At 40.3% G+C, this 25,300-nt stretch overlaps 1 protein-coding gene and 1 long non-coding RNA gene across 2 annotated transcripts in view; both read left to right on the plus strand.

The window, feature by feature from the left end:
• Window positions 1-6,116: 6,116 nt before the first annotated feature.
• On the plus strand, window positions 6,117-9,371 carry CCR6 (C-C motif chemokine receptor 6). The gene is made up of 2 exons (XM_068147030.1): window positions 6,117-6,203; window positions 6,442-9,371. The coding sequence occupies exons 1-2, from the start codon at window positions 6,117-6,119 to the stop codon at window positions 7,519-7,521; spliced, it is 1,167 nt and encodes a 388-aa protein (XP_068003131.1). The 3' UTR covers window positions 7,522-9,371.
• A 12,058-nt stretch (window positions 9,372-21,429) lies between these two features.
• Window positions 21,430-25,300, plus strand: part of LOC137448533 (uncharacterized) — a 65,953-nt gene continuing 62,082 nt past the window's right edge. Inside the window, exon 1 of the long non-coding RNA XR_010989126.1 lies at window positions 21,430-21,552. This is a non-coding gene — a long non-coding RNA (uncharacterized lncRNA). The remainder of the gene's footprint in view (window positions 21,553-25,300) is intronic.

A 25,300-nucleotide genomic window follows, 5' to 3' on the forward strand; every position in this document is an offset into this window, starting at 1 on the left:
TGTACACTGCACTGGTTAGGCCACACCTCGAGTACTGTGTCCAGTTCTGGGCCCCTCAGTTTAGGAAGGATGTTGATTTGCTGGAACAAGTCCAGAGAAGGGCAACGAAGTTAGTGAGGGGCTTGGAACACAAGCCCTATGAGGAGAGACTGAGGGAGCTGGGGCTGCTTAGCCTGGAGAGGAGGAGACTCAGGGGTGACCTCATTACTCTCTACAACTACCTGAAGGGGGGTTGTAGACAGGCAGAGGTTGGTCTCTTCTCCCAGGCAGCCAGCACCAGAACAAGAGGACACAGTCTCAGGCTGCACCAGGGGAAGTTCAGGCTGGAGGTCAGGAGGAAGTTTTACACGGAGAGAGTGATTGCCCATTGGAATGGGCTGCCCGGGGAGGTGGTGGAGTCGCCGTCACTGGAGGTGTTCAGGAGGAGACTTGACAGGGTGCTTGGTTACATGGGTTAGTTGATTAGGTGGTGTTGGGTGATAGGTTGGACACGATGAGCTTGAAGGTCTCTTCCAACCTGGTCTATTCTATTCTATTCTATTCTATTCTATTCTATTCTATTCTATTCTATTCTATTCTATTCTATGAATTATTCAAGTTAATCAGATGGTTTCTTTACTACATTTTGACATTCAATAACCGCAAATTGGTAAAACATTACAAAAAATGTAGTTAAAAAACAAAACAAAAATGTAAAAGCCACTCATAGCACAGGTTTAAAAAATAGCTTGACAATCTTTGAAGTTTAAATGATGGAAATTGTTATGAATGATGAGATAAATAATATAGTGAAAAGTAGTTCAATGTGATTAAGGGTATCTTGAAAGATTCACAAGGTTTGGGCACCTTGCTAATCAACTTAACGTGGAAACCCAAAATACAGGTCAGTTGTTCAGTGTCTTCCACCACATCATTGCTCATATGCTCTCTCCACTCACACTCCTGCCTCTGTTCTACCCTCTTACTTTGACCAACAGCTTTTCTTTATAGGCCAATTAAAATACAGGTGTCCTGCAGCAGGTGCTGGAAGTCACTAAATCTGGACTGCTAAGGTTAAGATACGTTGCTGATCATGATGACTGCTAAGAATACAAGACCTGTCCCACAGACCTAAGTTCACTTAGTGCCACATAATATTTCTGAAGGTGGTCAGATGCAGACACCTGGGGAAAAAAATATCTGCCTTATGAATTATTCTTTGATATCCCTGAAGCTTTCATGAATCTGTATTATGACCATTGTTTCTTGTCCTCTAGCTGCAACTGCTAGCTTGATTTATCAATAGAAATATAAGATTGAGATAATTATAGTCATCTACTGCAATTGTTTCTCTTGGCCTTTTATCTTTACCTTCTTTGCACTGAAACTCCAATATCTTTCTTGCATGTAACTGGACTTTATCAAACCATATTACAAATACTCAACTACTTTACAGGTGTGATCATAATCTTCCCCAGATTTATGAAATAAGGTAGTTGCATTAATCTTGTAGTGAGCCCATTGAAGTTGAGCCGTAATCCACATAGACTGCACACTGTTTTTTCTTTATGTGCATCAAACAGTGAAGGATGCTTTTCAGGAGTAACAGTCAAAGCACACCTGCACTTCCCTGATTAAGAGTGACTGCTATTGTGATGTGCTCAGTTTGGGAAAAAGATGAGTACTACGTCTACCATCCTGTATTTCTTTAAGTCCAGTGTTCTATTAATTTAGTAATATCTTAAAATGATGCCTGTATTAATGCCATGTGGTGCCTCTGGTGAGATCACAAGCTGCAACTGAATGCTCACACATACAATTTCTAAATAAATAAGAAGCTTGAAGATCTTTACTAGTGTGTTTTTTTTTTTCCTTCTAGTGTAACCATCTAAGTTGCCATCAGAAACTAAAGCCTGGGAAAGAAACATTTATAGCTTTTAAAATTCAGGCATCATTAACTATCGGGAATTATAAACTGACAATTGCATTTTTCCTAAATACTTGGGCTTTTACAAATCATATGTTACTAATTCAGGCAAAACATCTGGATAATAAGCACCTTGATATATACTAGAGTATGATTTTTTTAATCAGAAAACAGCTATTATTAATTTCATTAATTTGCCCTTTTCTCAGTTTTGCAGTTCTGCTGTAAGTGATCATGTTGATGTAAAGGATGAACGATTAAACTGCTCATCTGCATGGCATTAAGTGCACCCTTTGCAAAAACAGGCCATCATTCAGAATTCATTCTGAGTACAGTGACAATGAACACCCTACTTTTTATGATTCTAATGCTATCATTTTTGTTTAAAAAATAATATCATGACATAGGTAACCTAATTAGTAAATGAGTTGCCTCCAGCTTGCATGTTTCCAGCACAGATAAGGTTAAGTATTTTCCTTTAAAAAAGCAGTTATTGTTATTGCTTCTCAGGAGGAAGTGGTGATCATGTCACTTTAACTCTGTACCTTTAACGAATGCTGGTTTTTCTTGTTTTTCAAATTAAAGCACATTCCTGCTGAGGCTGATGGTAAATGTGCTTGAGACAGCCACAAAAGAATGTAACAGTGACACATCCTCTTTCACTTGATCTTCAGACAATTTTGAAATCTGGTGAGTACTAAAATTAAAAAAATCTATATCTATAGTGTATGTGTGTGATGAATGCATTAAACTGAACACTTAAAGAGTGTACTTACAAAGGCAATGCTTAAAAAAATACTGATCCCTTCCAAAGACTTAGATTTTTTTCTTTATATAAATATGTCCTTTTCTCAAGAGCTTTCTTTATCCATTGTCTTTTGTTTGTGTAATTTAAATAATGTATTTGTATTTAAGGTTGTAGTTTAGTCTTACTTTGCATATTCACATATTGCTTCAATAGTGATAAAAACATGATAATTTTGGTAAAGTGGAAAAGCTAAAAAGTGCCAAGGCTTATATAGTTAATATTCAAAACACAAGTATGTTTGTGTGCAAATGCATAAATGTGTGACCATAGGTAGTATAGAAACAATATCAGAACACATGAAGCTCCTTTTGCATACATGGAAATTTATTTGTTATAATTACCTAATGCATTAATGCTAAATAGAGCCATAAATAAGCAGGCAATAGATAATAAAGGTGATTATTGAGAGATTGCTAGAAAGATTTAAGCTAAAAAGAATATTGAGCTTATAGGAGTTCTGATTCAACTTCCTTCAGTCCATTTTAATAACTTCAGTGAATGCTGTTTTGAATTTAGAAAAGGAAATTAGCTCAAGAGATTTAAATCATGTCCTAAATCTGATCTCTGCAATTATGGTTTCAGTTTGAGTCCTTCTGTACTACTATTACACCAATCACTCTCAAGAAAATTTGCTGGACATGGGAAGTCTTTTTCTGAATATATGTTACTGGTGGTGCCTTTGTGAATTCCTGTAGCATCAGGAAGCTCTCCAATGATGAGTAGTTGTTGTTTCCTACAAGGTTTATGCTGAGTTCTTCTGAGGACTACAGAGCCTTTCTTCAGTGCTTATTTGAAGAGATCTCTTTTCTTAGCCCTCCTCGCAGGCTGTAGGGAACACCTATGCATCCATTCTTCCAAATGCCTTCACTTTGTCTTCTGACTTCTATGTGTCATGCTAATGTTTGATAGTGGTTTTGACTAAGAGATGAAGAGTGACTGTTTCACAGAGGCTTTCTTTCTATATTTAAACATGTATGTCCTAGAAATATTTCAATGACAGATACATAGAAAATTGTTTTTCTTGCAACAGTAAAAGTTTCTAAATCAATAATCTAGACACTTCCTCCTCTAGTGCTGGCAAGCTGAAGTTACTGTAGTTGCAACCGCATGCAAAGGGTAACAGAAACACCAAGCAAGAACATGAGTGCCTGACTGGCTGGGGTCAGAGGAGAAGATGGAGATTAGTGTTGCTCAAAGATGGGCTAGGGGATAACACCTGCAGGTGCACTGTGACTTCTTGCATTATACATCTTTGCACTTCTGAGAGACACTTCAAAGTGTTTAAAGCTTGCTTCAGAAGGTGTGCCAGAGCTCTCAGATTGTCATATTGCTGCAGCTCCTAAAAATCAACTTTTGAAAGCAAGCATAGAAAACTGGAGAAGAGGTTAAATATTTACTTAAATACAGGAAAGCCAGAGAAGCTGTGATGCTTAGGCAACATCATATAATATAGGTCTTTATCTACCTGCACCCCTCTGTTGTGAGCCATCCTCCCCACATGAGTCACAGAGAATCATATACTCTTTATGCTTTTGGAGAATGTTCTGTCCTTTCCTTCTCCCGGTTTCCCAGTTATATGTGGTCTGCATGTGCTCCACTTTTACAGATTTTCTCTCTCTATCTTTCAAAATTCAGGTAATTCCTAAACGGGAAGGATTTGTTTTTTAGACTTAAAGTTGATCCATGCATATTTCCTTACTAGCAACCCAATTAACAAAAAGCAGAGGCAGTCTAGACAAAATTGCCATTCGTGGCCTTAGCAAATGTGTGACCTCATGTCATGCAGGCCCTGTAATTACTGGATAGCTGGTACATGCCTTTCTCCAAGAGCGGATAATGGGAAGAGGAGGACTGAACTCATGCAGTGCAATGCTGGGGAAGTAAATGTCGTGTTTGTGAGTTCCTGTGTGAGGTCAAAAAAGCAATTTAAGCTCAGCATTGTGCATGGCACATTTCTCGTTTTATCTGCCTGTGCCTTTAGTCTGTGGTCTCATTTGCAGAAGTCTGAATCTGGCTGAAACCAGTCAATGGATTTAATCCTTTAAATAACCAAAGTCTTTCATAATGCTAAGCACTATTGAAAGTGATGTTAGGAGAGTATGGGTGTCTCATACTGAACATCTCTCATGGACACTGACTGTAATGACTCAGCACTTAGGCTCATTCCCTGTAAAATAAATGTAATTATACCTTTTCACCAAAGAATGTTGTGTAAATTAATTAATTACCATTTGTAAAATACTTAGATATCACAGTGATATGGAAAATAAACTACTTTCACAGAGTATATCTATAACATAAAGATCTGTGCACTGAATGAAGACAAAACAACACTAGTGCTCAATCTGTTTGTATGTTGTGTACTATACACTGCAAGAAGCAGTTATGTTATGGAGTATATTAAATTAGTGCTGCTTATTTCATCTGAACTTTCCTCAGTACTCTGCTATTGTCAAAGAATTCCTGAAAGCAAAATTTAATTTACTCTGCTTTCTTGTGCTGCAAAGTCAATGCAAAGTCAGAGTCACATATTCTCATATTATTTATTAGCTCTATGAATAAGCATGTATCTGCAAGTTTGTGCTTTTAATAATACTAACAGAAACCATTCACTTCCCACAACAGCGCATTGTGCTGTAGAGATGTTTGATTTGTTAAAATGCTTCTCTGCATTGTTGATGTAGTTGAAGCGATGAGATTTTTCTTTGGAAAAATGTTTTCTTTCCAATTGTATTTTTCTACTTGTTCATATTTCTTGTGCTGGTTTCCCAACCCACTCTACATTATTTTCTTTTCAGAAATCTTTGGAAAAGTACTTTGAATTTCATCTCAACATATTTTAATTTCTGAGAGGAGTACTACCAAAATGAATGTTGTAAGTACTTGATTGATAAACCAAATTAGCACATCAATAAATCAATGAATCTGGAAGTCCCAGCTTTTTGAGGCTGCAGGCCCAAATCCCATCATCTCAGGAGTGAAGAGATGTTTCTGACAGCAGTTTACTGTCAAAGCACACTGGGTATTGGGTTTGCACTCTCCTAATGTAACTACAGCTTTGGTTTTTGTGGTACAGGTAACTGTGTCTCAGACAGCCATCCTGAATTGCCTTTGTGGCTGAGTGATTTAATAATCTGGGGGCTTGAATTAGCCAAAGCTACTTTGGTATAAAATATATAAATGCTAGAAAGGCCTGTTCCCCTCCCTTGATGGTAAAGTGAATTTATACCTCCGCTTCAAATTCAGAACTTTATATTGTAGAGTATTCCCTGATGTTAAACTAATATGTTTCCATAATATACATAAAGATGAAAACCTGTGGGCTGTCCAAAAATGCTATCTCCGTGTCCATATTTTAATTAAGATTTAGATAGATCTTACAAGTTTCCCCTGCAGTGTTAAATGCATTTGAAATTGGGGTACACGGTCAGTGGAAACAATGTAAAAAGTAGCACTGGAGGAAACAACAGTGGTGTGGATCACCTTGAGGTGAATTTGATATAGGCTTGAAGCTGACACATAGGAATTACTGGGAAGATGTACTAGAGTTATCATAATGGAAATGTCACTTATATTTCAAATCAGCAAGACATATAATTTTCATATACTAATTTTTTGAATATTTCCAAAGTACTTTCTATTTGTATGACTTTGTTATCTATGATCTTTCTATAGTACAGAAATTAGAGATTAACACCTCTGTGTTGTTTGGCATTCTTTTTTGCAGACATCTCCTCATACCATAGATTACCAGTATGACTCAGACTATTCTCATATCACACAACCTTGTTCTAAGGTGGAAGTCAGGAACTTCACAAAAGCATTTCTGCCATTTGCGTATTCATTGATTTGTATCATCGGCCTAGTTGGTAACATCTTTGTGGTGATGACCTTTGCTTTGTATGAAAGAACTAAGTCCATGACAGATGTGTACCTCTTCAACATGGCCATAGCAGACATACTCTTTGTGCTCACTCTCCCACTGTGGGCGGTGAATTATGCTGCTGACAAATGGATTTTTGGTGATTTCATTTGCAAAATAACCAGAGGTATCTATGCAATCAACTTCAGCTGTGGCATGCTGCTTTTGGCCTTTATCAGTGTGGACCGGTACCTTGCTATTGTACAGGCAACAAAGTCATTTAAACTCAGGGCAAGAACGCTTGCATATAGTAAACTAATTTGTTTGGCTGTGTGGGTATCATCCATTTTAATCTCTAGTTCTTCTTTTCTATACAGTGAGAGTTACAACTTCTCCAACAATGAAACCAAGGTTTGTGATCAGAGATTTGAAAAAATGTCTGAAAGCACAATGCTGAAATCACTGCTTCTGTGTCTACAAGTTGGGTTTGGATTTTTTATACCTTTCATATTCATGATTTTTTGCTATACGTTCATTGTAAAATCCTTGCAACAAGCTCAAAATTCCAAAAGAAACAAAGCCATCAGTGTGATTGTATTAATTGTAGCTGTTTTCCTAGTTTGCCAGGTACCTTATAACACTGTTCTTCTTGTGGCAGCCATAAATATGGGCAAGATGGACAAGTCTTGTGACAATGAAAAGATAATTGCCTATGCAAGATACACTACTGAAGCCATAGCATTTTTACACTGCTGTGTGAACCCAGTGCTTTATGCTTTTATTGGAGTGAAGTTCAGAAGCCATTTTGTGAAGATAATGAAGGACATGTGGTGCAGGAGATATAAAAAATACAATAAACGTAGTTCAAGGACAAGCTCTGATACGTATCGTTCAAGGCAGACTAGTGAAATTCTAACCGACAATGGATCTTCTTTTACTATATAATACAATAATAACATTATTACTGAAGGACTCCTCTTACCAAGCAACGCAAAACAGTGTCACTGTGCCTGTGAGAAACAAGCAATTTGGGCTTCTCTGAGACTCTAAGGGACCTTCCACAATCTATAACTCCCTTCAAGAAAAGAATTAAGATTGAAATAAACCCCACTGTCCTGTGGAAAAATGAAATCTTACACACCACTCTGAGCATTCACACTCCACTAAAGTGTTCTTTCTTGTAATTAGGAAAGTGACGTTTACAAAGGAACCCTTCTTGTTTTCTAAGGAAAAATTACATCTCATCTGTGCTACATCACTGATTTTATTTTGTTTCTGTTAATTACTTTTACCTGGAAATCTTATGCAAGTGTAGGTGTCCACTGTGCTTTTGTTCAAAATACTAACCTAAAGAAATGGCATTTTGAACAACGAATGACAAGGAAAAAAACAGAGAAATGAAGAAATGGGCTCAAGGCTGCTGACATAGCTGGGCTTAGCTATTAGGTCTTGTAAATCTTTTCCCAGTTCTACAGTCCATCTGCTCATCTGGAGCTGCTTACATCAAGGCTGAGGCTGGCCAAAGACAACAACAACATGTTGGCTAAAGAGAATAGTAGAAAGAAAAAAAAATAATCAAAGAGAATGTTGAAATAGCCACAGAAAGGTTTTCTAGCATCTCCTGAGATTATCTTCTCAACAGAGAACAGAGCTTGCTTGGGAGATTATTTTCTTCACACTCAACTTTCTAAAAGGCAACAGACTGTATAGAACTAAATTTATTTCAACATTTTTTGTTGGAGCTTGATCAGTGACAAAACATGCTGCAATTCTTGGTATCTAGCTACCATTAAAAAATTTTCCTTAGGAATTGATTTACTAGCACAAATATGCATAAAATATACTTTATTACCTTCAGAAATTATTAAAGACTATATCTAAAGATATTACCAGAATCTGACTTAATTCAGCCAGAATTATCCCTGGAGTTATTCAAGTGGAGGCTTAACAGGACTCTGGGCAACCTGATCTAGTTGAGGATCTCCCTGCTCATTGTATGTGTGTGTGGGGGTTGGACTAGATGACTTTTAGATGTCCCTTCCAACCATGGTGATTCTATGATCCTATGATCCTGTGATTTGACTCACTATAAATATAGGAAAACTTAAAATAAATGCAATTAATTTTACCCAGACATGACTTTTCAGCAAATCCTCAGTGGATCCTGTGCTCATTGAGTGAACTTCACCACACTGTAACAGTCATGATGGGATGGTGAGACAAACAGGAGCAGGAACTGGATTGCAGAGAGGCAGGATGGAAAAGAGGAGCACCATTGTTTGCAGTCTTCTGAAGTACCTGTTAGTCCTCTGCAGTTCTGCTGCAATGGAAGCATAAGACATGATGTTGTCTGAATTTGCTGTTGTGTGGGACATTACACTCCTATGGCTGTGTAAATTAATGCAATTTGCAGTTTGTTCTTATCCTGGCTGGGTTTTTATTAAACTTTTATTAAACATTCCTGAAGAGACAGTGGAATTTGGATCACTAACCACATTGTTCAGTGGCAATGCAAAGGGCCACAAGGACAGTGCTGCACCTGAAGATCCCTCAAGGAAGGGCACTGATATGGCACAACAGAAAACTAATGCTTCCCTGTCTGGTAAAATCTATTCTTGCTTACAGTGCAGTGGGAGGTTAATATCAGTGCCAGGTGTGATAAAGATTGCATATATTTAGCATGACTAAACAGCACCTTAGGTGAGAATACAATACAAAATGCTGTAAATGCAGATGCATACATTTGCTGTATATAGCATTGATGATTTTCTGGAAAAGAATTCAACAAATAAAAAAATGTAACTGAAAAGGAAAAATAGCCCCTAAGAGTTTCTTGCTACACATATTGCTTTGTGACATTATCATATTCAGTGCAAATTCTCACATGTTTGAACAACATAGGATCTCTCTGTCAAAGGGCTGCATGCAGGAATGTTCTCTTAGGTGGGAATTCCATGACTGAAGCCCACCAAGTGCTATGGAAGCTCTTGGGCAGAGCCCCACAAGGCTTGAAAGCACACCCCTATGCTCCTGCCAGCACTTCTGCCTTTCCTTCATTGACCTTCAGCCACTGCACAACCCCAGTGGCTGCTAGAGTGGGCTTGAGGGGCAAGATGGTGGCCAAGGGACAGTTGCTGACCCTGCTACTGTTACTGCCCCACAGAACACTCATACTCACTGGCAAACCCTGAGCAGAGAGGGAGGGCCCTAGAGCAGGGTGAGTGCACCATAGCCTTGGTGAGCTGCTCCTGGATGAAAAGACAAAGACAGAGAAGGGCCACGAGGATGATCAGAGGGCTGGAGCACCTCTCCTATGAGGACAGACTGAAGGAGTTGGGGCTGTTCAGTCTGCAGAAGAGAAGGCTCCAAGGTGACCTAATTGTGGCCTTCCAGTATCTGAAGGGGGCCTACAGGAAGGCTGGGGAGGGACTTCTCAGGATATCAGGTAGTGACAGGACTAGGGGGAATGGAATGAAGCTGGAGGTGGGGAGATTCAGGCTGGATGTCAGGAGGAAGTTCTTCACCATGAGAGTGGTGAAGCCCTGGAATGGGTTGTCCAGGGAGGTGGTTGGGGCGCCGTCCCTGGAGGTGTTTATGACCAGGCTGGATGTGGCTCTGTCCAGCCTGATCTAGTGAGGGGTGTCCCTGCCCATGGCAGGGGGGGTGGAACTAGATGATCCTTGTGGTCCCTTCCAACCCTGACTGACACTACGATACTATGATACTATGACAGCAAAGCTTGGTCCCTCAGGCTGAGACCTTTACCAGGTAAGAAGAGGCCTCACATGTGAGCAGCCCCTCTGCTAACTTTGAGGGACTCTGGGAAGTTGGAAAGGGTGATGATGGTGGGACATCTGCCTCACGTGAGAGGCAACACAGCCTCCCAGCTGCTGTCTTCTTGGAGAGAAAATGCCCACTGGAAAGGATGCAGGAAAGTTGAAAAATGTACCTTGTTGTTTCACAATTCATGTGAGTGAGAAGTATTTCTAAGAGAAGGGGTACATGGTGCATGTGTGGGACTGAAATAGTGCTTGGGGTATGAATCATGATGATGTCACGGCCTTACCAAACATCTCACTTGAGGTACTGCCAAAATGTCAGTTGCCATGAATGATTGCGCTCTCCCTGGGAGGACGGGGTGAAGGGTAGGATAGGTTCTCAAGGGGCTGCTGAGCAGGTAGTACCACAGCTCCAACCTGCAGGTTGGAGATTTCTTAAATTTTGAGGACAATTACAGAATGGAAATACGGGTAATTAAAAATTTAATTAATATGCAATACCCTCTTATCATTTGTTGTGAACTCTATTGTCAGTCAAAGAGCAGGATCAGCTCAGGGCAAAAGCAGTGAAGAAGGAGAACCCCACTGCTCAATATTGAGCAGCAGGTAGGATAGTGGCAGGTTAGCAGGAGGATGTTGCTGATGAGCCTTCAGACATTGTTTTTCCTTTGGCAGCCATGTCAGCAGAACTGACATGTGAGCTGGGATCAATGGTGGATGTTTAGGCCATGAAAATAACACAGATTTATAGGAAGTTGATTTACTTTTACTGCTTATGGAATAACTTTGGAGAGCTTGCTATGGATGCTGCATTTTATTATTACTTTCATATTGTGGTAGCTGGGCAGTATGATGCATAGCAAACACATGATAAAGTTTTCTGTTTTGTTGCATATATTGCATGTGTTATTTTTGAAGAAAAAAGACTTGTTTTTAAAGAGGTCTTCATTTTTTATCATGTTTAAAGAAAGAGGAATATAAACAATCTTTTGTCATGTTGTACACACAGAAGATGTGTGCAGCTTCAAGAAGACAATTCTTATCTTCCTCCAGATGGGGGCTGGGTTGTGGTTTTGGCTGCAGGTACAAGGACTCTTCTTGTTGGTGGGTTCCGTTCTGCTTTTGGTGGATCCGTGCTTGATATTTCCCATATCTCAGTGCAGAGAGCCTAAAGCTAATTCTGTTTTCTGACACATACCATCTTGAAAAGGGACCTATTTTATTAATCAACTCCCCACAAAAAGTGGCAACTTTCTTCCCACGGTTTTTAGTTTTCATGTTCTGTCTTTTCTATTTAAATACTGATTTTCTTAGAAGAACGATCAAGTATAAGCTGGTGACCCTGCAAGAGAGTCACAATGGACAGAGGAGGTCAGTCATGTAGACCTTTCTTTTAAAAAGTAAAGGCAGACAAAATAAAATTAAATACAGAGATAGATAACAGCTGGACATAGGACATAATGAGTGGAAACTGAAGCAGAAGAGGAAAAGATAGTCTATTTGTCTGTTAATAATGGAAGTTTATTGATATGATTAAGTGCATAACAGGTACAACTCTGATCTTATCATTTAGACCAAACACTGTCGGCTTTGGATCTTTGTAGGACAATCTTTTTGACAAGAACTATGAAAATTTGGGGTGGGGGGGTGGGAGATGGGGGGTGGGTTTGCTACAAAAGTAGCAAGAAGGTCATACTTGAAGCTTTCAGAATTTGGACTGAATGGGAAAAAGCTGTTTTAGATCAAGTGAAAATGGTAATGTTTCCAAAATGTCAAAACACTTTGTCTCATGAAACATCTAAAATGTTTTGACAAGTCTGGTTAGTTTTCAAATACTGTAATAACAGCCAAGGAAATTATTTCACAAAACCACTGACAGAGTATCATGATTTACTTTCGTATGCTGAGCAATCAGGTTATTTCCTCATACCACTTCCTGTTGTAGTTGCTACCTCCTGCCACCACCTGTGGGTTAGGAGCTCATACCCTCTTTGATGCAGTATATGTAAAATACAGCAAAAACACCCATATCCAAAGAAACCCCCCCCAAACCAACCAAACAACAATAACAACAAAAATGTGCCCCACCAACCAACCAACACACACACACACACACGCACACACAAACCACACCAAAAAAAGAGGATGTAAATTGTACTACCTCAATAGGTCTCAATTCCATTCTGGGTAGTGTAGTTGGAGGTTCTTCTGACTCAAGAGGAAATAAAATGACATCTCCTCTGCTATGGCTGAATGATTTGAGACTTGGTGGTAATGGTGTGACCATCGAGCAAGGAATTGTTCTCTGGGCAGCTCTGAACACAGTTAAGTTCTCCTTTTGATGAGTTCCTTTAAGAAAGAATATTGCCTTATTTGGTTTAAAGAACTCCATTATCTAACCTGAGTTAAGGTGTGTCTGGGTTTTATTCAGTCAAGGAAACAAAACATAGTCATTAAAAATTTATTTAGATGGTCAAATTTCTTATCCACCATAGTGATATTTCATAGTGAGCTTCCTTTGGATTGATGGTATGGAGGTGTTCGAGAGGGGATTGGACGTGGCGCTTGGTGCCATGGTCTAGTCATGAGGTCTGTGTTAACAAGTTGGACTCGATGATCTTTGAGGTCTCTTCCAACCTTGCTGATACTGTGATACTGTGTAATACTGTATTATCTAACTGTATATGGTGCAAATTGCAGGAAAAGAAGTATGTGAACAGCTGATATAAATCCTGAAGTTTCTTCTTAGTGCTGCACTCTATATTTTGTGGATCTGTGGATATAGATGTGGTCTCTGATCGGGCAAAGGTGATTGTGTGGGAAAATGTTGAACTAAGCTGTGGGGGGTTTTTTATTTATTTAGACTTTAATTAAAAATACATTTTTGTGTAAAAATTACAAATACTGCTTCGTTGCAGAAAATTTAACAGCAGTTTTTTATAAATTTTATGCAATCATTACAAAAGCTAAAGTAACTAGCTTAAGGAAGAAAGGAAAAAAAAGTAAAATATAGGCAAATAAAGGGCCCAGTCTTATTCTTAGAGTTTTGTAAAAGTCCTCACAGCAAACTGCAGACCCAACAGCTCTTAGAAGAATTCTGCCTGGGTGTTGTGGTTGCAAACTTTGTCAGCTTTCTGTTACTAACTTTGATCATTTAGGGCTATAAACCCAGGTTTTAGTAAACCTTCTTAATGCCATTTCTCTGCTCATCCCACAAAAGAACTTTGGAGAATGCAGTTTTCCGAAATGGATATTCCTCAAAATCTGCTTCTTCCTTCAAAGACAGCTAACATGCCTAAGACATGGGAAAAGTGTTGGGTACTCCACAGTGCCTAATAAAGTCTTGAGTATCTTCAGCAGATAACTGGAGCATATAGAAATCTTATTAGACATGGACTGGTTCATATTCTTCTTGCCTTAGGATAGGATTCAAAGCATCTGAGTGGAATGCAAGGATAAACAAAAGCTACCACATGACAGTGCAGGATATGCAATCTGACAGCTACAAACATACTGGGTAATGTTTTCAGCATATGTTTGTATGTGGCTCTTCCCATGGACTTTAATCTCATAGAACCAGGCAACAAGAAAATTTTGTGAGGAAAATGCTAAAAAGAAACATCAGTTGTCATAGGATGTGACATCAGTGGAAATAAACTTGTATTTACAGGGTTCTGGTTGGAAAGATGCAACCCTAATGCTCAGCTACTGATTGCTGCTATTAGATGCATCTTGTTTGGGTGGGAAAGCTTATTCAGAAAAATTGTGTGCAAAAGGATCTTACAGATTTTAAAATACGCCTACTTAATTAAAAGCCAAGCACCCAGCTGTCAAAATAATCCTGCTCACAGGAGGGTGAAAGCAGGGACAGGTAACCTGGGAGGAATAAAAAGAAAAAGATGTCCAAGCAGCTAAGGCCCAGATAGAATTAAATTAAATTAAGTTTCTAAAAGCACATCAGTGGCAAAAGGAAGAACAGGGAAAATGTGGGCACTCTCTGGAAGCAAACAGGAGACCTAGTAACATAGAACATGGAAAAGGCTGAGGTGCTCATTGACTTTTTTGACTTCAGTGGTAAGGGCTCTAACCACACCACAAAAGTTGTGGAATGCAAGGATTGGAATAATGAAGATGTACCGTAAGAGAATCACAGAATCACAGAAACAACCAGGTTGAAAAATACCCTCAGGATCACCAAGTCCAAATGATAACCCTACTTTACAAAGTTCACCCCTAAACCATATCCCCAAGCACATCCAAGTGACTTTTAAACACATCCAGGGTTGGTGATTCAACCACCTCCCTGGGCAGCCCATTCCAATGCCTGACCACTCTTTCTGTGAAAAAATTTTTCCTAATGTCCAGTCCAAACATACCCAGTCACAGCTTGAGGCTATTCTCTCTTTTCTATCACTAATTACCTGTGAGAAGAGACCAGCACCAGCTTCTCCACAATGCCTTTCAGGTAGTTATGGAGAGCAATGAGGTCTCCCCTCAGCCTCCTCTTTTCCAAACAGCCCCAGCTCCTTCAGTCACTCTTCATAAGATTTATTCTCCAGGCCATTCCCCAGCTTTGTTGCTCTACTCTGCACTCACTCCAGCACCTCCACATCTCTCTTGTATTGAGGTGCCCATAACGGAACACAATACTCAAGGTGTGGCCTCACCAGAACTGAGTATAAGAGGACAATGACCTCTTAACATGAGGCACTTATCATGAGCCCATCAATGTGTGCTGGCAACTCAAATATCCAACCGTATCCTGAGCTGCATAAAAAGATGCATGGCCAGCAGGTCAAGGGAGGTGATTCTGCCCCTCTGCTCTGGTGAGACCCACCCAGAGTACTGGGTCCAGCTCTGAGGCCCACAAGACAAGACAAGGATCTGTTTGAGAGGGCTGAGAGTAGTATCAAAGATGATCAGAGAACTGGAGCACTTGTCCTATGAGGACAGTCTAAAGGGGTTAGATCTGTCCAGCCTGAAGAGGAGAAAACTCTGGGGAGACCTCTATCAGTGTTCCAGTACTTGAAGTGGACCTACAGAAAAGCTGGAGATGGACTGTTTATAAGAACATGTGGCGATAGGACAAGGACAGAACAACTAGAGCAGAGTAGATTTAGACTGGACATTAGGCTCTTTACTCCGAGGGTAGTAAGCCACTGGAACAGGCTGCCCAGGGAAGTTGTTGATGCTGCATCCCTGGAAGTATTTAAGCTTCATGAGGCTTTGAGCAACCTGATCTAGTGGGAAGTGTCCCTGCCCATGGGAGCAGGGATGGAACTAGATGATCTTTAAAGTCCTTTCCAACTCAGGCCATTCTATGATTCTGTGAAATCTGCCTTGCAAGTGAAGGAAGGGTTAGTGATATATACATCAGTTAGTTTTCTTGGTGTAATCTGTATCTACATTATTGCTGTTCTAGTCTGTTACAGGCAGTGTATCTCCACTAGAAAAATACCCTGTTGTAATATGGTTTTGGTGTTTGATCACCCTAGAGTCACTACAAGCACAGCTTCCAGGCCAAGATGCTTCCAGGCCAAGATGCTTCCAGGCCAAGACATTTATTATGTTACACAGTAAAGTTCTATACGCTTTTGGAAAGCATGTGTGTCACGTCTTAATTGGTTATTTTCTATTGGCCTGTGTGTAATTGATCCATACAGTAAGTTAAAATAGCAAAACTATATTTCAACACATCCAACCAAATTCTGCCAAGTCTTTCTCCTCAATTACGAGATGCTTACATTCTTTTCTAAGTCAAAGGTTAAACGTGGCCTTCGCTAACTCAAGCAAGGGCAAATCTTCCCCTACATTTCCCTCTTTCTCTCAATCACTGATAAGGTGTGCATTCCTAACTCAAGGGCAGTACATAGCTGTTCCAAAGCTATCTGAAAACAACCCTTCTCCTACAGCACCCTTCTTGTGGGCTTTGGTGCTCTCTGTTTGTCCTGACATCTACTATCATAGCTGGAATCGCCAGCCCACCTTGAGCAATTATGTGGTATCACCTAGTTCAGAAATACAGCAATGCTTCAATTTAAAAACTGCCTACAAATCACTGTCACTGTCTTCTCAATATGAGTGTGGAGGCTTGGGTGTATTTGGAAAGTGTTTGGGTTTTTCACCAGCCTGAGTTCAGTAGCCAGAAGGTTGTATGAAAATGTGCTTGTTCATTGAATATTCGTTTTTGAAACTGCATGTTGTGAGACACTGATACTATTCTAAGAATCTCTTAAGATTACTTTTGGGAGCATGTGTTTCTTTCACTGGTAAAATTATTGTCATTGTTACATTTTCTCAAATCATCAGCGTGCTTTGATTTGTGTCTCTTCTCACTCAGAATAGTGCAAGATTTCCCTCTGGTGGTTAAACCCGTACAAACTTCCTGAAAGTGTAATGTGATGCATACTTTATGTCTGCACTACCCCCCCAGCCCCCCTACCCTGCTTTTTTTTGTTTGGTTGTTTCTGTTTGTTGTTGTTTTTTAATATAATTTTACATCACAAAGGATGCACAGAGATGTCAGACTTTATATATACATTATTGGTCTATGGATGTAATCAAAGCTTCTTGCAGCCTGAATAAACAGTCATTTAAGAAATGTTTAGATGTGGCACTTCAGGATATAGCTCAGCAGTTTTGGTAGGTGGGTTATGGTTGGACTTGATCTTAAAGGTCTTTTGCAACTGTAATAAAACTTGTCACTTCTGCTGCAGTGAAACTTGAACGAGCAATATTCAAAGCAATAGAAATTTCTCCTGGGGAGCCTTAACAGTGGCCAAGATAAATTACAGGCAGTTCAAGCACCCTGGAGTGTCCTACAGGGTGGATAGTAAATAAGCTGTACTTAAATGAGAGTAACTCATGACAACTGTGTTGTTAGACTGCTTTGTGGATAGTGTTGCTAAGTTGCTAGTAGTACACATTCAAAACTGGTAAACAAGTCAAACTAACACGTTACATGATTCAGGAAGATTGAGCAAGAGCAAGCCCTTACATTATGCTGTTACAGCTAAGTCTTGGGGGAACTCATGAGCTCTATCTGAAACTGCTTATCCAAAAGTAATAGGAGCATGAACCAAAAAGCTGAGTGCAAAGGTCACTGCTACATGCTTCCATGCTGCAGCGCAGGCTGTTTGGGGCAGGTGGCTGCCCATGCTGCCAGCTCTCAAATGCAAAGGAGAGATTAAATAAATAAATAAATAAATAAAGGATAAAAAATTATTCTATGCTCTACATTTTAGAGACTCTAGCTTGCTAGTGTGGTGGCTGGCAACATCTTCCTGGAAGGAGACCTGCCGTTCACTTGGAGAAGGAAGGGAAAATGCTAGAAACACAGATGTTGAGGTGTACATGTAGATTTTGTGGGAAAATATTGTTGCAGCAGAGGCGCAGGTCAGGATTGCTCCACCACACAGGAAAAGCTTCAGTGCTGCTCCTCCAGACTTCAGTGGCATGAAAAATATGCCAGTAGCAAATACTGAGAGAGTATGTGTGGAACTGCCAAACAGTAGAAATTATTTGCCACTGTTTGATGTCAGTGATCACAGTAATTATTTTTTTCAGTCATCAAATAAAGCTTTCAAATGCATCAACCAGTGTGGTGGTATGGAACAAATAACATCTTAATACAAACAAATGGCAATATAGTAATAATAGTAATAATAGTAATAATAATAATAATAATAATAATAATAATAATAATAATAATAATAATAATAATAATAATAATAATAAACGACCAGGTTGGAAGAGACCTTCAAGATCATCACGTCCAACCCATCAACCAATCCAACCCACCTAAACAACCAAGCCATGGCACCAAGCACCCCATCAAGTCTTCTCCTGAACACCTCCAATGATGGTGATTCCACCACCTCCCTGGGCAGCACATTCCAATGGGCAATCACTCTCTCTGTATAGAACTTCTTCCTAACATCCAACCTAAACCTCCCCTGGCACAGCCTGAGACTGTATCCTCCTGTTCTGGTACTGGCTGCCTGGGAGATGAGACCAACCTCTGCCTGCCTACAACTTCCCTTCAGGTAGTTGTAGAGAGCAATAAGGTCACCTCTGAGTCTCCTCCTCTCCAGGCTAAGCAACCCCAGCTCCCTCAGTCTCTCCTCATAGGACTTGTGTTCCAAATCCCTCACCAACTTCATTGCCCTTCTCTAGACTTGTTCCAGCAAGTCAACATCCTTCCTAAACTGAGGGACCCAGAATTGGACACAGTACTCGAGGTGTGGCCTAACCAGTGCAGTGTACAGAGGCAGAATGACCTCCCTGCTCTTGCCGGCCACACTGTTCCTGATGCAGACCAGGATGCCATTGGCCCTCTTGGCCGCCTGGGCACCCTGCAGGCTCATGTTCAGCCTACCATTGACCAGTACCCCCAGGTCCCTCTCTGCCTGGCTGCTCTCCAGCCACTCTGACCCCAGCCTATAGCTCTGCATGGGGTTGTTGTGGCCAATGTGCAGAACCCGGCACTTGGATGTGTTCAATCTCATGCCGTTGGACTCTGCCCATCTGTCCAGCCTGTCGAGGTCTCTCTGCAGAGCCTCTCTACCCTCCAGCAGATCAACTCCTGCTCCCAGGTTGGTGTCATCAGCAAATTTACTGATGATGGACTCAATGCCCTCATCCAGATCATCGATAAAGATGTTAAAGAGCGCAGGGCCCAACACTGATCCCTGGGGGACTCCACTACTGACTGGCCACCAGCTGGATGTGACACCATTCACCACCACTCTCTGGGCTCGGCCATCCAGCCAGTTCCTAACCCATCGCAGTATGCTCCCATCCAAGCCATGGGCTGATAGCTTGGCCAGGAGTTTGCTATGGGGGGACGGTGTCAAAGGCCTTGCTGAGGTCCAGGTAGACTACATCCACAGTCCTCCCCACATCCACCAGGTGGGTCACCTGATCATAGAAGGAGATCAGGTTGGTCAGGCAGGACCTGCCCTTCCTAAATCCATGCTGGCTGGGCCTGATCCCTTGGCCATCCTCTAAGTGCTGTGTGATTGCACTCAAGATGACCTGTTCCATGATCTTGCCTGGCACTGAGGTCAGGCTGACAGGCCTATAATTCCCTGGTTCATCCAACCGGCCCTTCTTGTATAAGAGGAATACATCTCAGAGTATAACAACAGCAACAAAATAAATGCAAACACATCACAAACTCTTCAATAACTTTGAAAAACCTGGTCACCAAGTACACCTTCTAAATATATTTGCCAACACATCTCTTACAACAGAAGACTTGAAGTTTATCATTAAATCCTAAATATCACTAAGGACTATCTGGAAACTCCATTTTGTTTAGCTTGATACCAGTCTTTCTTTTCTCTTGAATGACTCTGAGGTATGAAGAGTTAGATATTGCTTTGGCATTATTGATAGCTCCAATTCTGCTATAAATTTTACTAGCCAGCTAAGTATTTTTCCAACTATTCTGTATTTTCGAATAAATAAAAAATGTTATTCTTTGGTGTTGATGTATGATATTTTTCATTATGTCATTTTAGACATGTCCCAAATCATACAGAAGTTACTGGGAATTAATGGATAAACTATCCTTTTTATGTTATTGGTTTTTTTTATATTTTAAGTTGATCTTTACTGAGTTCTCTGTTGCCTTTCCACTTGTTTTCAGAGGAATTTGTGAGGATTAGGTCGTGTGTGTGTAGACATGCTGACTTTATGCAAGCAATTTAAACATTTCAGTGGAAGGCTCTGTGAAAGTCGAAAGCTTTTTACTTATTTGTTTTGGTGGCTAGAATCAATGATCTTAGAGGTTTTTTCCAACAAAAGCAATTTTATGATTCTATAAATATTAGGAGACGACCTGAGGTAAAACATATTAGTCCTCTTTAATTAAAACGTCTGCTAAAACAGAAAATTCCCACCAACACTTCAAAAGACTCTTGTCAGCCTCTACTGTGCTTCCTTGTTTTCTCCTACTGGCTTTCAAGGTGCTTTGTGCAGAGGTATTTCTTCCTCACATGGAGTAGTTTTGACTGTTTTGTCTGTATTTACTTTGTTGCCTGGATAGTCAAAGGCTTTGTGTGCCTTTGATTGAGTGGTGCAGTCCAGGAAGAACCACAGAAACCAGGGCCATGGGTGAGATCTTCTGTTTACTTACTAATTCCCTAGCAATCCACAACAATGAGAAAGCAAACATTGAAAAGGTTAATAACAGAGCAAGTTTTGGTGTTCAGTTCCTTATTCCAACTAAAGTCAGCTACCAGCCTAAGCAGTGTGAACTTTTAGAAGCAAATTATTTCTTACCTATGAAACCTCATACATTATTATTATGCTCCTCTGCCTTTTTAGAGATTACTATATTTTAAACTGCTAGAGACAAATATGGACAGTGGCAGGAATTTAATTTTGTCAAGTTAGTCATTTAAAAAAAAAAAAAAAAAGCCAAAACCCCACCACCAAATCTGCCCTCAGGACACTGGTCAAGGCTGAAATATCTTTTTCTTGCTATTGATGTGTCAGGGAAGTTTCCTCACAAAATCTGATTCGTCATAAATTCCTTACCTGCTGAGCCATAGGTGTGGAGCCTAAAGAGAAGCATGTATTTGGAGAGACTCTTTTCAAACATTCCCTCTTTCCACATCTGGATTTGGTTCTTCCTCTTTGGTTTTGGAGGAAATTGTGATGCAGTGTCATGGGATCTACTCTTCTTTAAATATGATTTCTTAGCCCATCCTTTCTGATGTGTCTCTGTCCAGTACTGTGTCTTTACTATATCTGCTTCCATTTTTCATCATTCCTATTGAAGATCCATTCCATAGGGTTCTTATTTTACTGTACAAGCATCTGCTCATACAGCCTGGACTTGTGTTTTAGATTTGTAGGTTTCCAAAATATTTCCAGTGAAACAGCAGATTATTCTAAAGGGACTTTAAGACCACAGACAGCATAATATTTCCCAGATACACGTGATGGATCTGTCTAAGCAGGTATCAAACCTGGTAGGGTGTGTATACATCTTATGCAAACCAGTTACATTAAAGCAGGAAGAAGGCATTGAATCATCGTCTTGTGAGGGAGTGAAGCTCTTCGAGACTCCACATTTCTCTAGGAGCACAGATAAACTACTTTTGAATCCTTCTTCAGCAGAAAAGACTGGGGAGCTCACTAGCCTCTGCTGATGAAATATACCCTCATACCCACCAGTCTTTTAAAGGTAAGTAGCAAATTCCTAGCTCATAGCCCCTGAAGTGCTGGAGCCAAGTTCCTAAAAAAGGGACACAGAATATTTGTGTTGTGCAGCTCTCTATGTCATACTGGTCTCAGGAGGAATAGATGCAGACTGCAGCAGTGCTATTCTATATTTCTGAAATTAACATTTTTCTGAGCTACTTAAATATCAGGTGGTTTCTTAGGGTTGTTTTTGTCTGTTGCTTGTTTTTCTATGTCATTTATTTTCTTCTGTTTCCTTCTGTTATCTCCATCCCCTGCTTTCTGCAGTTACTTTTGAACATTAAAAGTACTTTCTCTGAAATCAAAGCCTGAAGATTTGTATAAAAGACAAGGGTTTTCTTCTGTATTGCATGTATCCTAGCAGTAGTTTTATATCTATATATGTATATTTTTATATACTTTTATATATATATAAACTATATATGTGTATTTTATAGTTTCTGAAATTAGGAGATACTCTACATTCACCCTGGACTAAAAAAATAGAAAGGGGAAAAATTAGGAAAAAATTAGAAAAACAAACAACAGCAACAAAACAATAAACAAACAAAAAAAACCACATATGGGGACGACGGAGATTGGAATCAATATGGCTGACCAATATGATCGAGTATTGTTCCTTTATTGTTCCAGTGTTGCAGGCCTATGATGCAGGCCTGTAGTGCGAGTACAGCACAGTAAAGTGTAGAAGAAGAAGAGACAGGAAAGGCAGAAGTGCGTAGCAAGGGAACTGCTACAACTTGTATAAACTCGGAGTGCCTTGTTGGCATGGCTCCATTGGTTCCCTATGATGACCACACATCACACTATTGCAGATTATTGGTCCAACTACTAATGACACACAAGGTTTGTTGATGCAGGTCCATGTCCTGTTGTCCCAAGATAACTGTCCACGTTTATAGCTACCAGTGCCTTGTTTTAGTTACATGCTGCAGGCACAGCACTGTTTTGCTCCACTGCTAGCTGGCTCTGCACTTATGCTGAGCATGGTCTACCACCATGTCAGGCTCTAGGCCTGCACTGCCAGATTGCTCACACTGCTCGTCGCTGGCATTGCCACAACCACACACCAAATCAGAAAGTAAACCACAGGATTTACTATGTCACATTTGTTCATGGTGGGTTTTACTGTACATCCCTACCATGGATTTCATAAGGCAGGGCATAGAAACCAATACTTTTAAGGAGAAAGACCATACATCAGAGTGGACAGTAAGTTGTTCATGGGACAGTAATGTGCCCTTGTAGCCAAGAAGGCCAATGGGCTCCCCAGTTCAAGAAAGACAGGGATCTACTGGAGAGAGACCAACACAGTCATGAGGATGATTAAAGGACTTAAACATCTCTCCTATGAGGAAAGACTGAGAGAACTAGGACTGTTTAGTCTGGAGAAGGGAAGGCTGAAAGGGCATCTTATTAATGTCTGTAAATATCTGAGGGGTGGGTGTTGAGAGGAAGAGGACAGGCTCTTTTCAGTGTCACCTGTTAATAAGACAAGGAATAATGGATATAAACTAGAACACAGGAAGTTACACCACAACATGAGGAGAAACTTCTCTACTGTGAGGGTGACGGAGCACTGGAACAGGCTGCCCAGAGGGGTTGTGGAGTCTCCTTCTCTGGAGACTTTCAAGGCCAACCTGGATGTGTTCCTGTGTGGCCTGTCCTAGGTGTTCCTGCTTTGGCGGGGAGGGCTGGACCTGGTGATCTCTGGAGGTCCCTTCCAACCCCTAACATTCTTTGATTCTATGATTCTGTGTGATCACAGCAGACTGCTGGTGATCTGGCAAGTATAAGTGCCTTCATCCTAATGAAGGCTATGCCTTCTTTACCCCCAGGTTGGGCTGATAATATGAGTGAGTCTTATAGCAATCATTGTCCACTTTTATACAGTTCAGAAGCCATCAGTATGATCAGCAACAGCAATGTCTCAGCAGGTAACTTGGGCCACAACCAGGCTTTTCAGCATGCAAGGCTATTATATTATTTGGCCTGCTCTAATTTTTCTCTTCAGAAGTTGGTTTCCAGTGTAGCCCAGTATGGAGCTCATGATGCAAGTAAGGCCTTGAAAATGTTCACTTCTCCTCTGCTTCCTGTCTCAGACCCTGGAATGAACTATTGTGCTCCCACCTACAAAAACACAGAACAGGTTAGTTTGCTTCGAATAATCACTGACTTTATAACTGCACATTGTATATGCAGTTATAATGGCTGCACAGCCTTTTCAGGAAGAAGGGCTGGTGGCTTCTGTGTCTGTTTATAGGCAGAAAACTTTACTGGCAAGCACTGGGATTGCATCATTACTCTGATGCTGTTGCTCTAACACATACATGCAATAGAGTGCTTTTCATGAGACAATCCATTTTTCTCTTGTTCTGCATTTGATAGTTATAGCTATCTCCCTCCATCTCACAAAAAAAATTGCATGTGAAAAATGCTTCACGTTCTCCCTCAACATTCTCTTGTGTGTAATTGTTGTAGGGAATGTTCATGTTCTTATTTCCATGTTTTTCTCTCAGTCCTCTTCTCATGCTCCATCTCTTTTTTTCCTCTTCTTTTCCATTTCTGACCTTTCCCTCTTTTTCTTAGTTTTGACAAAGTAATGAGCAGGAGTAACTCCACACTTTTCACTGAGCAGTCTATGTATTAGTAAACAATACAACGCCTTGGCTGAAATTTTTTGTTTAAACTCTTACATCCACTAATACAGAACAATGTATTATTTCAGATATATCTGTGCTGGCAGTTCTTAACACTTTCTCCACTGGAAGTCTATCATGATTTTAACACTCTTTGATGATGTCAAAAATAAGAAGTACCTGTGCTAACAAGGCAGCATTGTCTGCCTCAGAGATCCACTTCTTGATACTGTTGATGCTGCTGCTGCATGACAAACAGGAGCTGGGAAAACAGTTATTTTTCAGTCATATGTCAGGAGACCTGCAGCTAGGCTGTGTCATTGTAGTGGCTCCTTGACCATCCAGGTTTCCTGTGGCTGAGGACTGCTAAGTGTGATGTTAAGGCCCTTGGATCCAGTTCCATACTTGCCTTCTCAAGGGGATACTTAAAAGCCAGTCAGGAGTCCTCACCACCTTCAGCTCTCAATCTGATGAAAATGTTAATGCTTTACATACAGAGCTTGTTATTCCACAGTTGTTAGGCAAGTATTAATGAAGGTGAGACTGCAGCTGAAGATAACTTTTTGTGAGTGCCAGGAATCTGCTACTTCTTTTCCTGGATGGCACAAACCACATCATTAAGTTTAATGACCAGAAAATATCCTGTGATAACCTAAACTGTCAACAGCTGGTTGTAAAATCTGATGCCAGGCCTTTGTTCTTTGATGGCTTCTGGCATTTGACTAGGTGAATTACTTGAAGTCTTCTCAAATATTCTGGTAAAAAAAAAGTGAACATGAGGTTTGCTTTGTTACATGGTTTTTATCAGGTGATACTAGGCAGAAGGATAGTAGAGTGAAAATGATGCTTCCAGGCAGACTGCTGGGAAGCTTCAGGCTCAACAACAATATCAGGGTGTCTTCTGCTGTAAGTTTTAGTTCTGGAACAGATCTAGTACTTCACAATAAATATTATTTTTTTAAAGATAAAAGAAAAAGGAAAAAACACCCAAACCTGTCTCTTGCACTACTGATCTCTGGTAGTTCTTTCCAGTGGACAGGACAACAAATGAATAGGTAAAGGAGTCACATAAAGATAAAGTAGGAAACTCAC

This window comes from Melanerpes formicivorus, unplaced genomic scaffold (genome assembly GCF_026170545.1).
Source record: "Melanerpes formicivorus ecotype bairdi unplaced genomic scaffold, bMelFor1.0.p_v2 SCAF_2, whole genome shotgun sequence".
Lineage (NCBI taxonomy): Eukaryota > Metazoa > Chordata > Aves > Piciformes > Picidae > Melanerpes > Melanerpes formicivorus.